The sequence below is a fragment of the Saccostrea cucullata genome, unplaced genomic scaffold (genome assembly GCF_032062105.1).
Source record: "Saccostrea cucullata isolate Sc308-1 unplaced genomic scaffold, CSIRO_AGI_Scuc_v1 ctg2083, whole genome shotgun sequence".
NCBI classification, from domain to species: domain Eukaryota; kingdom Metazoa; phylum Mollusca; class Bivalvia; order Ostreida; family Ostreidae; genus Saccostrea; species Saccostrea cuccullata.
The window spans coordinates 135,324-153,706 of record NW_026919626.1 but is presented as its reverse complement, the minus strand read 5'-3'; the positions used below and the strand labels follow the sequence as shown (position 1 = coordinate 153,706).

Below are 18,383 nucleotides of genomic sequence, written 5' to 3'. Positions count from 1 at the left end.
TCACCGTGATCGTATAGGTTTAGAAGTATTCGTTTCTGAAATATGATCAGAACAGACCAATTAACGTTTTATATAAATGTTCTGAGGATCCGTCAAAAAAAACAGAAAGAGCTGAAGACTGAACTCCTAATAAATAAATAAACAAAAGTCCAAAAGAATGATTCCCAAAAAAATAGAATAAGATGCAGAAAGAGAATTGATAATTTTCGAATATTAGAATAAGAATGGGAATAAAAACGGGAAGGAGGACGGCATTGAGAACGGGAATGAGAACGGGAATGCTCTTTTCCGACCAAAACAGGGTATTTTGTGCTCAGTGGGTATTCATGATCCCGGATATAAAACTGCATTTCATTGGCTGTCCCACCACTACATACCACCAACGCTTTGTCCGTAGGTCTGTCCGTTGACCTATGAACCCCAATATGGCACCACCCTCAAATGCAGGTAAACATCATTACTAATATATATGGGCTCAGTCCCCATCACCACACCACAGGCGTTCTAGCCCTAAGCTCTTCAAAGTTCCAAATTTTATTGCTCTCGGTCAAAAATCTTGATAATACGATTGTATGTATTTCCGTTCAAATTTTATTACTTACTATCGATGGGCTTGATTGTCTATTCGGATCAATTTCATTACAAAAAGATTTAACAAATTATAGTGCATTTCAACAATAACAATATCCAATTTGTTTTAACAAGATAATAATAGTTCACAAAATTAAAGTCCTTCCAATTATAAAGTCAACGAATTTGAGTCATTAATAATATACATTCTGATTTAATAAACCTTTACATCATTTTATTTTCACTACTAATAACTAAAAATGATTATCATATTAATATTGTCTAAGTTTAAAATGTTCAAACAATATGTCTGTGCTAAACCCTATAGGTTTACATCCTTCAATACTGTCAATATCTTAGTGAGGTGTAAAGAAAGATGCTTAGTTAAACATTTATTGGAACCCGCTATGTATCTTTGTTTGTAAGGATTCCTATGAAGTTTCGGAATCCAATATATATATATATATATATATATATATATATATATATATGGTAGTTCACATTCATTTTGGTTCTTTGGGATATTTAAAAAAATGAGGAAGTAACGAACGGTATTTGAGCTAAAAATTCATACACAAAATATACACAAATCAATCAGGGACCTCGAAACCACCAGATTTCGGATAATGTGCCATGGAAAAGTGAGCATCTCCTTCCGACCGGTCACAGCTGCTGTGTGCTCCTTGTCATGATCAGGAATTAACAACAAAAAAAACGTACACAACTGAGAGTAGAAATATTGGCCTAACAATTATTTTGAACAAACTTCAGCATATTTGAATTAATGATTAATTGTATTTGCTGACAAGGGCATTGTATCGGTCACAGCACTTACAATATTTTTTAATTTAAATGGGACTGTTGATATTCTTGCTTCATCATGTTGTTTGTCAATATCATACCTAATTTAAGAAACTATTTATACGTAAAGCAAGCTCTCACTTATCGAATCAAATTAGATATGTGAACCCCGTATGCATGTGATGAAGGTATATTGCTGCGTAAGTAATGAAAATAGACGATTCAAAACGTTTAAATCACCAAGATTTTCATAAAGCTTTGTTGTTAAATAACCATCAACTCCAATTTTGTATTCTGTAATGGACTTTTGAGCATGTATACCTGCAGTTCGTTATCTCCATGTATTTTAATACAGTAGTATAAGAGGAGTTGCAGAAAAATAGACGGGTATCACAAATCTAGAAAAGCTAGACGGACATACATTCAGATCTTCAAACTACTTTTCAATTTCAAGCTGGGGTATTAATGTCTATAAATTGGTTGCTTGTTGTAGACTATACTTTAAAAATGTACGTTTTTCTATCTAATTTCTTTTTGTGATTTCAGAACATGGAGAAGTTGTTAAAGCGGATTAGATATGGACGTTGGCGGGAAATGACCATTAATCTTATTTTAATGGCCTGTGCAACGTACTGGTTTGTTTTCCTTTATAAATTTGCCTTCTATTGCAAAACAGATTCCCCGTTGCTTGGTACGTATTCCCAGTAAGCGCGGTACGCGCGTTCAATTTTAAAGTAATTAGATATACAGAATCCAGGAATATCTTTTTTATTTTTTTTATTTCATTTTTTTTTTTTATTTTTATTAGGGCTTTTCGACTTTTGTCGAAAAGACCTATTGTTTTCGTCTTTTTAGGGCTTTTCGCTTTCAGGCGAAAAGCCCTATTGTTTTCGTGTTGTTTCATTATTATTGTACCTAACACTTTTTGATCACTGATTTAAAGAACATCATTGGAGATATATAATTTATAACAATACCATTTCTGGCAATTTATTTACTAAAAAACAAAACCATAGCTTTAATTCTCAAAAGTTAAAAGAATTCACGAAGTCCAAACTCAATGATGAAAATGTGTTTAGCCTACTTCCTATAAGTCTGGACGATGTCTTAACAATGCTACGTTCACTTGACATTAATAAATCAGCAGATGTAGATTTCATTGGTCCTCGTCTCTTAAAACTTTCTGCAAATGTAATTTTTAAACCCTTAACTCATCTCATTAATACTAGCATTACTAATGGCATCTTTCCTTCCCAGCTGAAACATGCTAAAGTCACCCCCATATATAAGAAGGGCGATAAAAGTGATCCCAGTAACTACCGCCCAATATCTATTTTACCAACTTTGTCAAAAATTTTTGAAAAGCATATTGCAAATCAAGTACGTGAATTTACAAGAGCCTTTGACCTCATTATGAGCTCACAGTCTGGTTTTAGGGAATTCCACTCTTGCCAAACAGCACTAACCAAACTTACCGATAACTGGTTGCATGCAATGGATCAAGGGAATTTAATTGGCATAGCTTTTCTAGATTTTAGTAAGGCGTTTGATTTAGTCAGTCATGATATCTAAATAGAGAAATTACGCCATTATAATTTTGATTCACTTGCAATTAAGTGGTTTCAGTCTTATTTAAACGAAAGGACCCAAAGTGTTAAAATTGGCGCATGTTCTTCCGATATCTTACCTATCACAGCAGGGGTACCACAGGGATCCATTTTAGGTCCACTCTTATTTTTATTGTATATAAATGATCTTCCTTTATGTGTAAATTACTCTTATATTGATATGTTTGCAGACGATGCAACTCTGCATTTACCTAACAACAATGTACATAATATTGAAACACATTTAAATTCTGATTTATGTGAAATTGAAAACTGGTGTTTACAGAATCAGATGATACTGAACACAGACAAATCAAAATGTATGCTTATGTGTACCCAAAAAAAGAGATCACGATTAAATAACCCAGTACTTGATGCAAAAATTTCTGGCAAAAACTTGGAAAACGTTGAAGTTGAAAAACTCCTACAGTGGCTGGAACGTTATTGTTGACAAACCAATCGTGTAGAATCGTTCGTGTATCGTGAGCGATCGTTCGTGTAACGTGAAAGATCGTTCGTGTATCAGACTCAATCGTTTGGGTTTTTAATCGCGCGAGATCGTGCGTTTAGAATCGTGTAAATTTCGTTTTGTAAGTTTTTTATCGGAATGTTACATGTAAAATGAGCATTTCCCTTGTTTGTTTTCCTTAATTTATTAATTTAAATCCAAATAAAATGAAAAAGCGTAATTTACATATTAGAATGCAGAACGAACTAATTATCGCCCGTAAACAAGCAATAAAGTAAGTCGTACAATATTAAGTTCTCGTCAAATAGCACGATCAATATTGTGATAAACCGTACTTCGATCTTAATAGCCTTTATGAAAGATCTTATTTTAATTATTATTTGCTTCTTATTATGGTCAGAATAATCTTACAATAAATTCATTGAAAATAAATAATTTTTTTTTACAAAGAAATAAACATTTCTCAATGCCTACTTAACTAGTTAGTCGACAAATATACATGGACACGGCATGATTTTCGGAAGTTTTCATTATCTGTGTTTATCTCTTTAGCCTATTTGTAATTAATTAATTTTAAATTTCTGCAAATGAAAAAGTTGAATAATTGGCAAGTTTATCAGACATTGAATCAATGGAAACATACGGATAAAATTTGTAATTATAATTTAAGTCATTCCATGCTGACATTTTTTTCAATCGTATTCCCCTTTCTGCATATCATGATATCCAATTCAATCAAATTATACGACCCACATACATGTACATTGTCTAATAGAACGAACAAAATCCGTTTTTTTTTAATCGGAGAATTACCTTAGAAATAATTATTTTTAATCTAAAATATTAAGTCTTTCATATATTTAGTTACAGAAATATCATTTTCCGTTTTTTCTACTACGTCTATGAAATAATATTGATAATTCTTTGAAATCTTAAATAAGTCATAAAGCCGTATTTCGTTTTGAAAATATTGATTCCTAAATAATTTGTACTATTTTGAGTGAAGAATCGTGCGTTTGCGTTAACAATCGTGTAAGATCGTGTCACGTGTAGAATCGTGAACGTGAAAGATCGTTCGTGTAACAGGTTTAATCGTGCGTTAATCGTGCGGAATCGTTCGTGTAACGTGATCGTTCGTGTAAATTGTCAACAATAACGTTCCAGCCACTGTAGGTATTCAGATAGATCAATCTCTTCAGTATAATTGTCATGTTGATACAGTTTGTAAATCATTAAGATACAAGTTATTTACGCTCCGTAAAATTAAGAAATTTCTTCCATTAAGTACAAGAAAACTCTTCTATAATGCATACATTTTGCCTTCAATAAACTATTGTCTTACATTCTGGGGTAATACGTCCAAATCTAACATCGAGAGAATTCATAAACTTCAAAAACGTGCTGCTAGAATTATTCTTGATGCAGCACCTGACCATTCATCTAAGCCTTTGTTTGAAAAACTAGGATGGTTAAATGTTTTTGAGTTAGTTACGTTTCATAAATGTATTTTATTGTATAAAACTTTTTGTGGTATGAGCCCAGAATATATCCAAGATCTTTTTATTTTTCACAGTTCCGATTCCTACTCATTGCGTTCAGAATTGAATTATAATCTTCGATTACCAAAGCATCGAACAATCCTATTTACAAACTCTTTACAATATTCAGGTGTACATTTATGGAATAATCTACCATTACATGTTAAATTATCACCATCTTTGCCTGTTTTTAGAAAGAATTTGGAAAAAGTTATAATCAGCCAACGTCTGTAATTTTCATTATTATAGATGTCCTTGTTATTGTTATTACTACGTCTTTAAATTCTGTATATTGACTTATTTATTGTCCTATATTTCCATTAGTTTAATTTGTACATTATATATACATCCGATTATGAAGATATAAAATGAGCTTATCATTGTTCATGTACTGTGTATATATGTTTGATTGTACCATTTTATGTATATTGTTTGAATTGTAGAAGGCCCCGGGGAAGAATAGTACTTTGTACTAATCGGGTTACCTTCTTTAAATAAAGCATTATTATTATTATTATTATTATTATTATTATTATTATCATTATACAGCATATCTAAAAGTCTCCCGTAAGTAAGGTTTTGTACTTCCAGAAACGCCACTTCCGGTATTTATAAGTCAGAAACTAAATTTTCTTTAAAGCCTAATACTTTCCTTATTGTACATGCAATTTGGTTCAAAATTTAGGAATATATTCCTCAAAGTATTATCTACAAAAAAGTCATCGTTAGTGTTTTTGCACCTATGGTACATTTTTGTGTTATAAGGCTCAAAAGTTAAGAAAAGGGGGAATTGAAATTTAAAATTTTGAAAACGATGTAGGAAAGTTATTTTGAAGGTTATATATTGTTTATCAAAGTAATTAAAGGCTGTAATGTAAGTTTCATGTCCATCAGAGCAGAACTTCCGGTTCTATAAGGCTTTGAAATTGTCTATGGGAGTTTCTATAGTAAAAAAAATTCATTCATGTTCCATTATCTCAAAAGGGAAGCAAACAATTCTTGTAATATTTACAGGGAATAATTGATTTAGAATTGTCTTCAGGTGAAAAGGTTATGAAAACCAAATCCCCTACAATAAGGGATTTATAGGGATCAACTCTAAAAATCGTCTTTTCCCTGTAACTTTTTTATTTTTCAACCAATCTTCAAACTGATTTCAGTTTTGAGTTAAACATAAGAAGGACAATTTAAAAATTATGGTCCGTGGGGTCACTTTTTAACCCCTTATAGGAGTTTAAGAGATCTGAAATATCGTATTTTTAAGTATTTTCAAAAATAACTGTGCAAGAGTTGTCTCCCTTTGTCAACCTGTTTGGAGTCTAATATGCTCTCTATGTTTCAATTTCGGTATGCATATGAAGTGTACTTCCGGTTTTATAAGTACTTTAAACTTGTCTATGGAGATTTCTATGTTAAATTATAAATCATTCAATGTCCATTATCTCAAAAGGGAAGCAAGCAATTTTTGTGATATTTCACATGAATAATAACTCTAGTATTTTCTTCCGGTGGATAGGTCATGAAACAAGGTTCCTTCAGATAAAACGGAGTTTAGGGGTCAGTACAGAAAAACCGTTTTTGCCTCTAACTTTTTTATTCGTCAACCAATTAACAAACTTATTTCAGTTTTGAGTTGAGCATAAGAAGGGCAATTTAAAAATTATGGTCCGTGGGGTCACGTTTTGACCCATGGGTGTTTTAGAGACCTGATACTTTGTATTTTTAAGTAATTTCAAAAATAATTGCGTAAGAATTACCTTTCTTTGTCTATCTGTTTGGAGTCTAATATGCTCTCTATCTTTCAATTTTGGTATGCATATGAAGTGTACTTCCGATTTTATAAGTACCTTAAATTTGTCTATGGAAATTTCTATGTTAAATAATAAATCATTCAATGTCCATTATCTCAAAAGGGAAGCAAGCAATTTTTGTGATATTTTAAATGAATAATAACTCTAGTATTGTCTTCCGGTGGATAGGTCAAGAAACAAGGTTCCTTCCGATAAAAGGGATTTTAGGGGTCAGTACAGAAAAACCGTTTTTTGCCTGTAACTTTTTTATTTGTCCACCAATCTTCAAAGTGATTTCGGTTTTGAGTTACGCATAAGAGGGTCAGTTTAAAAATTATGGGCCGCAGGGTCACTTTTTGACCCCTTATAGGAGTTTTAGAGAATTGAAAAACAGTCGTTTTTCGCATATTTGGAATAATCATGAAAGATTTAAATCTCTTTGAGTAGCCGTTGATGAATATAGTGACTTGTTATGTTTCATTATTGATATCATCAGAGCTTAAAACAAAATGAACCTTTTGAATTTTTATTATGCAATAAGCTCCTTAATCTTTAGGGGTCAAAAAGCCCTCCGTTTTTGTTGAACGACAAAAAAGGTCTAGTTTATTATTCTTTTTCTGAACACTTTTCTGTCACAGATTTAAGGAGATATTTTTAAAATCTACATTTTATTTTATAACCATCTTAAAGATCATGCAAAGGTCTACCGAATGTAAGGTTTTGGTTTTCTGGATACGTCACTTCCAGTTTCTAGGAAAGAAAAACTAAATTACTTAAAACGCCTAAATGTTTCTTATTTTATTTGCCTAAGCCCTTAAACAGAAAGATACAAGTTCTAATATTCAAGTTCTATATAAAAAAAATTGCACAGGCCTTTTTAACCACAGAGATTTTTCGAGATATAAGACTTCAAACATTGCATAAGGGGGGTGATTTTTTCAAAAGTCACAATAACGTTGCAAAAATTATTTTGAGCATTGAAGTATGTTTGAACTAGTTTGTTCAGCATATATTGTAAGTTTCATATCAACCAGAGAAGAACTTCCGGTTTTATGGTCTTTGAAAATTGTCTACGGGAATTCTATGTTAAATTGAAATCACGCATGTCACGTTTTCTCTTAAAGTTATGAAAAATTCCTTGTGAAATTTTAAGTTTACAATGACGTTGATACTGTTCCTACCTGAAAATACTCTGAAAATGAAAATCGAGAAAATAAGGGATTTTAAGGGGCCAACATTGAAAACAAACTTTTGCCTGTAACTTTTTTATTTCTCAAAAAATTTTCAAACAGTTTTCAGATTTGAGTTAAGCACAAAAAAGACAGTTTAAAAAATATGGTCCGTGGGGTCACTTTTTGACCCCTTATAGGAGTTTTAGAGACCTGAAATATTGTTTATCTAAGTCTGTAAAAAAATGAGGATGTAAGAGTTATCTGTCTTTGTCAACCTGTTAAGAGTCTGATATGCTCTCTATGTTTCCATTTTGGTATGCATATGAAGAATACTTCCGGTTTTATGAGTCTCTTAAAATTGCCTATGGAGATTTCTATGTTACGAGGGGCGTTCAATAAGTAATGTCATTAGCTCGATGACATACAACATAGTAGTTGTATGACATAAAGCTTAACTTTCTCTCATTATTGAATCTTTAATGAATTTATAACAGTTTATGTGACCACTTTTCATCACATAGTTTTTTCGTGAGAAGCTGGGGAACAAGGGCTATTCGAGACACTGCATTATAAATGAATGGGAAAGAATCAGTAAACTAGAGTGAAAATAAAAGCTACATTAAAGCTGCTGTAAAACTTTTTAAAAATCCCAAAGAAATATTCGTTGAAATATGTGACATTTACAGCAACCGATGCCTGTTTTATAGACAAATAAGCAGGTGGATTTCAATGATAAAAAATTATATAATGGGCATCAAAAATGGGTACCCTCCTTGCCAACAAAAATTATAACAACTTATGTACTGTTTGCCAAATTTCAACAAATAATATTTGATGTTGTATGATTGACTTTAAGACACATAGCAAATTTAATAGACATCATATCGGGAGTAGTTTACACTGTTTTTAAGAAACGTTTGACAGTAATTAAGCTTGGTACTCTAAGGTCACCCTGTGTTTTGAAAAATGAGTGAAAACGACAGCGTTTACAAAAGTCTTAACAATTATTTTAAAATATCAGTAATTGTAGTAATCCACGTTTGTTTTATATTTCAACAGATATTGGAACATGAATCTATTGCTTAAAACAATTAAAACAAAATTTGCTATAAGATGTACTTGATAAAAACGGCGAAGGTCTGTCAAGAGCAAAGGTATGCAAGAACACAAAGACAGATTTATATGCAATTTTCCTAAATACTAGTGGTATTGTTGTTCAAATTCGTATTCGGGGAGACAGTTTAATATCTGGAGGTGTCTAGAAAGCAGTTTTTTTTGCAAGAAATCGAAAGATTTATCAGAGAAAGGACCCAGAATCAGGTATCCACTACATTGAATTTCTTCATGACAGCGTTCAAACCCGCATGCCCTAAAGAGTAAAGGGGTTTTCGGGATAAACAGAAAGTTAATGTTTTTTCACATTAACAATATTTGTCAGATCTTTGACCTTTTGACTTGTTTCTATTTCCAAATTTGAAAAAACACCTTTCAGAAGGAAAAAACAAGTCCAGGAAATCATTGGATCCGCCATTTTCCAGTATACTAAGGGTCATACCCAAAAATGAGTTCTAAAAACAATCAGAAATTGGATAAAAAATGTTACGGACATGTGTTTGAATTAAAAGAGATTAATAAGTAAAATTATGAAGACTAGATCATTGAAAAGCGTCGTTTGCTTCTTTCTGAGCCCCAATGACATTATTTATTGAACGCCCCTCGTAAATTAAAAATCACCATTGTTCTTTTATCTCATAAGGAAAGCAAGCAATTCATTTGATATTTCACATGGTAAATGATTGTAGGATTGTCTTTAGATGATTAGGTCATGAAAACAGAGTTCTCTCAAATAAAAGGGATTTTAGGGGTCAGTACAGAAAATACATTTTTGCCTGAAACTTTTTTATTTGCTCATATATCTTCAAACTTATTTCTGTTTTGAGTTAAGAATAAGAAGGGCAATTGAAAAATTATGGGCCGTGGGGTTACTTTTTGATCTCTTATAGGACTTTAAGAGACCTAGATTATCGTATTTTTTAAGCAATTTCATAAATAATTGTGCAATAGCTATCTCCCTTTGTCAAACTGTTTGGAACCTATTATGTTATGTATGTTTAAATTTTGGTATGCATATGAAGAGTACTTCCGGTTTTATGAGTCCTTTAAAATTACCTATGGAGATTTCTATATTAAATTTAAAATCACTCTTGTTCCATTATCTCAATGGGGAAGCAAGCAATTCTTGTGATATTTTACATGAATAATATCTCTAGCATTGCCATCAGGTGGTTAGGTCATGGAAATAAAAGAAAACAAAAATATAAGGGATTTAAGGGGTCACTACAAAACATAGTTTTTTCCCTTTTTTTTATTTACCCATCAAACTTCAAAGCGATTTCGGTTTTGTGTTAAACATGAAAAGGACAATTAAAAATTATTGCCGTAGGGTCATTTTATGACCCCTTATAGAAGTTTTTTTTCGTTTGAAAAACAGTACTTCTCACATCTTTTTAAAAAAATCATGAAAGAGTTATGTTTTTTTGAGTAGCCGTTGAAGGACATAGAGATTCTTACATTTCTAAATAAATATTGATTTTAAAAAGAACTTTTGAGATATTTAACCATATGAGTTTGTTCTGTGTAACCTTGATTTTTCTCTAAGATTATTGATTTAAATGGATCGAAAAGCCCTCCGTTTTTGTTGAACGACAAAAAAGGTCTAGTTTTTTTTTTTTTTTTTTTTTTTTGTATTTTTCTGTTATTTGCACAAAATTGAGGCTATTTTGATGCAGAATAAAGGACAAGTGCACTTATGCAATACTTAATGGACCCTTTTTATGTCCCGTTTTAATTAAGAATATATTATCAAATCCTTCTCCTCTTGTAATAATTAGATACATGTACAAGTGGACATTTCTAGTTAAAAAGAACTTTAAGCATCGCCTAAATCAGCATGGCTTTGAAACAATTGAGTATATTTAAATGTCCTAAATACCTTTAATTCGGAAAATCGTAACGAACCTTGTTTGAGTTTCGTGAAATTTTACTTTAGACGTCATTGTAATAACAAAACAATTAAGCAATATCTGGCAATCAAGAATTCATTCTTTTCATAAATATTGATGAAAGAAGTGAGTCAACAGTAGGTCTATATATAGACACGCATTTCCACAGGAAACCAGACAACGATCTATATTTTGATAACAATAATTTATAGAATTAAAATTAATATGCCTCATAACAGAGTAGATGGTTGATACTAATTACATTAAAAGATATGTATCATATAGAGTAAGACGCTTGTCATCCACGTCAAATTAAAAGTGAGTAGTACCTCAAACGGCCTAGTTTGTTTATCAATCTAAAAGTAGCGACGGTGTCACGTGATAGATTTATTTAAAAATAGCAATTTCTCTCCTAGCAGGATTATATAAAAATATAATTTGATATCTTTATAACGCGTTTAGTTTTAATGGTGTAATTTACATTATTTTCGTAACTTTTATTGGTACACAAAGCTTCGCCCGTTATGCAAATTATCCCATGTTTCCCACTATTGTTGATGCCCTGGCATACCATACTAACTAGACAGTGATTCCTTAAATATTTCCATTGCTATTTCTTTTCTCTGTGATATCTCTTTGAAAGTTAGCGGAGTTGATTTCTTGATAATTCTACCGGAATGTAGATTAGGCATGTCGATCGGTCAGGAGCTAAGGAGTTCTTATATGCATGCAAATTTCGTGCGCATCTGTCTCTGTGTCTGACGCTAAGGAGGCCAATTATGCATGTAAATCTAGTGCGGCTGCTTTTGTGTTTGACATCAGTGGGCGAGAACTATTGAAATTGGCATGGGAGTCCTCGTGTTATTTAAATCTATGTCTACATTTTCAATTTCTAAATCTACACTTTATTTCACAATGAAATGGAAATATAACGAATCACTGTCTAGTTAGTATAGTATGCCAGGGACATTAACAATGGTGGAAAACAATGGATAATTTATGCATAATGGGCTTCGTTCGTTATGCAAATTATCCCATGTTTCCCACTGTTATTGATGGCCTGTCATACTATACTAACTAGAGAGTGATTCCTTAAGTAATCATCCGGTGGCTATACCAAATCCACTCAAATTCCGGTTGACCCAGTTTTGTGGAACAATTTTCAACTTATTGTAGGACGCTTACTTAATGCCATGGCCATCTATAGTAAACATTTTTGTGCTTGTTAATCTATTTGCAACAATTTTTCATCAGTGGAATTCATAAACTTTTTATTGTTTTCATTTTTTCTTACATATTTTTCCCTACAGACACCATACTGTCTGCTTTAGCACGCTCTTTTAGCGTCAAACGCCGCATACGGTGTATTTTTTTTTCTGAGTTTTTAATTAGTGCAAATGGAAAGAACACAAATACAAAGAAAAAAAATGATTTTTTTTAATGAAAATGGAATAGATGCGATTTTAATTTTTTCTATGAATTGGTCACACTTAAATTAACATTGTAGTTATTTATAAGGTTAGACTTTATTATGCCTTATTTTCAATTAAAGTAATATATTCATGTATCACATGCATCATAAACAGGTGTTTAGAAGTAAAATATGAATTCTCTAAGGCGGTGCGTTAGCAATTTTTTCCAGTGTATGTTTCTTCCATCCAAAAATTAGAGGAAGAAGGATATGAAGATAACGAACAGTATTTAATCTCAAAGTCCATAAAACAATACAAAAAAGGAGCAGAGCAAACACAGACCTGCGAAACATTAGAGGTCGGATCAGATACCATGGAGGAGTGAGAATCCCCTGCTGACCGGACACACCCGCCTTGTGCTCCTTGTCATGGTCGGAAAATAACGGAAAAATCCGTCGTCAATTCAGTACATAAATAATGGACTAACAATTACTATGAAAAACGTCAGTCAGCATTTGACTCATTGATAAATTGTATTTGCTGACAAGATCATTGTATCGACCATAGAACTTACGAAATGATGACTTTCAACGAGACTGCTGATATTTTTGTTTCGTCAACTTGCTTGTCAATAAATTACCTCGTTTTAGAAATTGTTCATACATAGAGCATGCTCTTGCGTATCAAATCAAGTGAGATGTATATACTCCGTATGCAGGCGATGAAGGCATATTGCTGCATAAGTAAGGGAAGTTGACGATAGAAAAGTTAAAGTCATCACATGTATCATATAGCTTGGTTGTTAGACTACAATTAAAGTCTTTTTGAAATGAATGACAATATAAAAAGGCACCATCGGAGCTAAAACTGCAGCAGTCTTTGCTCAAAATATAATCATACAGAATTGCTTTAAGCTACCGTCTCTCAAGGCTGTCACAGTCTATAGTATGGTGCACAGATATGCAGACCAAATAGACAATTGATGAAATTATTAATCGTAAAATATTACTGTATATGTTCTTAGAATAACTAGATGTGATACAGAACAATGGTATATGGTATTTGATAAGCTCGAGATTCTGTTACATAAAAATATAATTGTTTTTAATTCATGATTTTAACATTTTTTTATTACAGTTGGAAAATTCAATGTAAATGTTACCCCGGTAAAATATACAGAAGTGGCAAATAAAATTTTTTGGATAAGCAGTGGAGGACACTACAAACCAAACTGTACTGCTTTGCAAAATGTGGCGATAATTATCCCATTTCGGAACAGAGAGAATCAACTAGCTATTTTGATGAACAATCTTCATTCTATATTATACCGCCAGCAAATCGAGTACACCGTCTACGTTGTAGAACAGGTATTTGCAAATATAAGCATCCTTTATCATTTCTTGGTCAAGATACATATGATCTTGTTTATCTTAATTTGAGTATCTATATATTGGAAAATCATCATGATTTTTTAAAAAGAATAACGCAGTTGGAAAAAAAGATAATTGTGGTTTGCAACATATCTTTATAAGTTGCAGAAGAAGCATATTACAATGCATAGGTTTCTCAATGAAGATAACGCCTAAAATGACACATTTTAAGTTTTTTTCTGTTCAAAACTTAAAATACTCTAAATAAATGACACCTTATTTCCAGAAATATCCTCCTTTATGTCCCCATATTTAAGACGATTTATCACACTCATATATTAACATTTGCCAATATCTTCCTTCTGTGACAATACAAATGAAACTGATATTCAATTTTCAATTACATGCATTCGGTAACATGATCAGACTTTCATGTGTACGGAAAGCAAATCGTGCGAAACATTTGGAAAGTCTTCAGTGTGACGTCATATGACATCATATATACGTTATGTTGAATTTCAGTAACAAAGTATAAATAGTGTAGTGTAGTTTTCTTTGTAATGTGAAAAGAAATAAAAATATAAATATAAGAAATGAAATATTATGTATTAGAGTTTCATCGGAATATGACATGAAGTCGGTGCGTGATCAAATCTACTATAACGCCCTTCGGGAGTTATAGAATTTGATCACGTGACCGACTTCATGTCATATCCTAATGAAACTGTAAAAATGATTCTTTTTAATCTTTTAAATAATTACGTAACTAATATCCAAGCCGATACAGCTTTCTTAAAACTTTGTTTTGTATTCACTTCCTTGATCTCAAGTGGCAATGTATTCCAGTCTTTAATAACATTATAGAAAAATACATGAGGACTCCTTCCATTTTATCTTATGTATAATGATATTCTTATTTGTTGCACTTCTTGTAATACTATTATTTAGTACAAAGTGATCATGGAGATAAGCTGGTGCATTACCATGATATTTATTAAAACATGGATTAATCTTAATTGTTTAACTCTATCCCCCAATCTTAACATATTTAGAGAGTTTAAAATATTACTAGATATACTCTTTAATGGACCATGGTTTAAAATGACGCGTACCACTTTGTTCTGGGTTACATATAATCTGTGGTTAAGTTGTTTGTTTATTCCACAATACTAAGAAGAACAGCATAGTCAAAATAACATTGTATCAAGGCAGAACAAGGGTCTTTCTTGACTGTGTACTAAGACAAGATGCATTTCTATTTAAAAACTTAAGTCAAGCATTAACATTTTGTGTGATGCTTGTTACAATATTTTTACATGAATATTGAAACTTGTCAGTACAGATTCCTAACTATAACTCTCCACATGATACTTTTAATACACATGTGGGAGTAATTTTAAACTTTAAGTGTGTTCAATGCAGCACAAAAAATGTGATTTTTCTGGCAATGAAAGTTTGATAAGCAAAGAGATTATTTTTAAGTCTTAAACTTTTTTAGGATTGAAGCAAATAGGTTTGCGTTGTAGAATCTAAATTCAATGTTAAAACTTAAAAATGATGCAGAATTTTAGAAATAAAGGTCCAGACCAAAATGGACTCAAAAGCACAGGATCTAAGGTCATTACGGCAATAGTGAGTTGTTATATAAACTTTCATTGCAAGCCCTCAAAAGGTTATCAAGATATTGCGTGTTAACGAACGTTTTACAGACAAATCTTTCAAAATCTGTACTTTATTATTGTTTTTAATAGGTCCATGTATTTAAATATCTAAATAAAATAAAAATGCGAATGGAATCAGTAAATTGCTTTTTTTTAATAAATATTTTGCATCGAGTCAATAATTAGAAAATGGACACACTTTTCATAAACAAAAATATATATATATGCTTTATTCCCTTTTTTTTAAAAACTTCTTCAGTACAATGGATCCTGTGATATAATGAAGAGTGAGTATTAATTAGAACTTTCTGTTAAGCGTTTTATTGGAGAAATCGATAGATTCCTTTTTGATATGCATAGATACATAGTAACACTTAATCAAAATATACAAATACTACTACAGAAGTTTTGCTTAAAATATAATATATGATGAGTAATATTATATTGTTCATTATATGTAAAAACCGCATATTTCTACCGCCTTGTTTCCAGAGGGGGCATCCCAAAATGCCCAAAAATACAAATTTCCTTTTTTTTTTTTTTTTTTTTAGAGTACTTCAAAATACACTGCATGCAAAAGATCTATTCAAAAAATAATGAATATGATGGAAAGATTATCAAACTTCTATGTTTTAAATTTCAGGAGCATATATTAATACGTTTTCTTTTATAAAATTTTTTGTTACCCCTAAGAATTAAATGAGCGTCACGTTATCTACTTCAAAATCACACGATTACGACGTCAATTAAGTAAAAAAAATGCTTTAAACAATTAGTTCCCTTCATTTTACTATGATGTTCGAAATATTGGGCATTTGAAACCCCAGTCGGTCCCCTTTAAAAAAAAATTTGGACGCTTTAAAAGTTTGTCAATGATAATTTTCATGACTAAAGTGACCTCAGCTTTCAATACCTTGTTTGACGAATTGCTATAGATTATAGGTTTATGATTAAACGAGTCATAATAAAATAGTAAGTTTTTTCCTTTTCCTTTCTTTAAAGGCTGATAACAGAGGGTTTAATAAAGGAAAACTCTACAATGTCGGATATACCGAGGCAGTCAAGCGCAATCATGACTGTTTTGTATTTCATGATGTGGATCTAATTCCAGAAAATGATAACATTTTATATGGATGCATTAGAAGTCCTATGCACCTATCTAGAGCAATAGATAAATTTAACTACAAGTAAGTTATTGTTTTAATTATATATTTCTTGCTACTAAAATAATGCTATATTTAAATATTGTTGAACTTTTTTTCCCTATCTTCATTTGATAAATACTAGTAATCGGAAAAGATATAACCAATAAGGCATACTTTTCAAAACATATTTTGTGTTTTAAAAACTTCATATTTGATCGAGTGCTGTGTCGTTTGAATCATGATATAAGGCCCCACATCTTCAATTGAATATTTGTTTACATTTATATATATTTTCCTTTTCATGCCACTGAGACCACTGATATTATTTTTATCTTCTTGCCTTAAAGTCCAAAATGATGACTGCATTTTTATTTATTCATAGAAATGAGTTGAACAGCACGCATAACTGCCTATGATCGATCTCTCCATATGACTGCATTAAAAAGGTTGATGGCTTCACAAAAGATCTTTTCGTAATAAATTGAAATCGTACACTTAAAAGTTGAAAGTTTGATTTCATAATAGCTCAGAAAAAAAATTATTTCTATGTTTAAAAAAGTTTATTTTAGCTTATTTTAAATTTTTTTTTTTTTTTTTTTGTGAGAGGGTATCAACATTACCGATATGATTAATCTACAGTTAGACTCTAAATGTTTTTCTCGAAGTCAGCTGGAAATGTTATCATAAAGGTCCCTTTTAAATAATAAAGCCAAAATCTTTGTGGTAGTGAAGTACTCATGCACTCGCACCATTGCTTTATATAGTTGTTGCATTGTCCTATGAATTAAAAAGAATTATGAGCCACATTATTGCTGCTATCAATCTGCATTAACATGTATAATCAAAGTACTGAAAGTACTGATACGAGTTGATGGTTGTTCAAGCTTATAAATTGAACACTGCTTTACTGATAAGGAAATGAAATTGCCTTTTAAAATTAGAAATTTAGAAATTTAGACTTCCATTTGATTTCTGATGTCAATTTCATGAGATGATGCACTGTATTATTAAATCCCATAAAGAAATAATGTCATGTGAAATAATAAGGAAAGCAATTCTTTTTACATTATATTTAAACATTTATTGTGTATTAGTGCCCTATTTTAACAAATGAAATGAAACGCTCTTTTATACCTACAGTGTATCATGGTACAACAATATCTGAATGCCCTTAATGTGGATACAGCAAAAGTAATATCTCTTTAAAACAAGAGGCCCATGGGCCACATCGCTCACCAGAGTAACTTGGGTGATGCAGTTCTTTACCAGATTCCCTCTCTTTCTTTACCTATGATGCCCACTACCCCCTTCCCTTTTATGATTTTAAAACTTTAGAATCTACACAACCCAAGGATGCTTCCACATAAGTTTCAGCTTTCCAGGCTCAGTGGTTCTTGAGAAGAAGATTTTTAATTTTGTTCTATATATTTCTATGTTAAACTTGGATTCCCTATTGTGGCCCCGCCCTACCACCGGGGGTCATGATTTCAAACAATTTAATATCTACACTACCCAAGGATGCTTCCATAAAGTTTCAGCTTTCCTGGCCCAGTGGTTCTTGAGAAGAAGATTTTTAAAGCTTTGTTCTATATATTTCTATGTAAAACTTGGATTACCTATTGTGGCCCCGCCCTACCCCCGGTGGTCATGATTTTAACAATTTAATATCTACACTACCCAAGAATGCTTCCACATAAGTTTCAGCTGTCCTGGCCCTGTGGTTCTTCAGAAGAAGATTTTTAAAGCTTTGTTCTATATATTTCTATGTAAAACTTGGATTCCCTATTGTGGCCCCGCCCTACCCCCGGGGGTCATGATTTTAACAATAAAATATCTACACTACCCA

At 31.6% G+C, this 18,383-nt stretch overlaps 1 protein-coding gene across 1 annotated transcript in view; it reads left to right on the top strand.

The window, feature by feature from the left end:
• The first annotated feature begins 224 nt into the window (after window positions 1-224).
• LOC134234905 (beta-1,4-N-acetylgalactosaminyltransferase bre-4-like) overlaps window positions 225-18,383 on the top strand; it is a 45,441-nt gene continuing 27,282 nt past the window's right edge. The window contains exons 1-4 of the mRNA XM_062716956.1: window positions 225-302; window positions 1,918-2,062; window positions 13,499-13,728; window positions 16,395-16,579. Coding sequence (XP_062572940.1) covers window positions 225-302; window positions 1,918-2,062; window positions 13,499-13,728; window positions 16,395-16,579 — 638 coding nt within the window. The remainder of the gene's footprint in view (window positions 303-1,917; window positions 2,063-13,498; window positions 13,729-16,394; window positions 16,580-18,383) is intronic.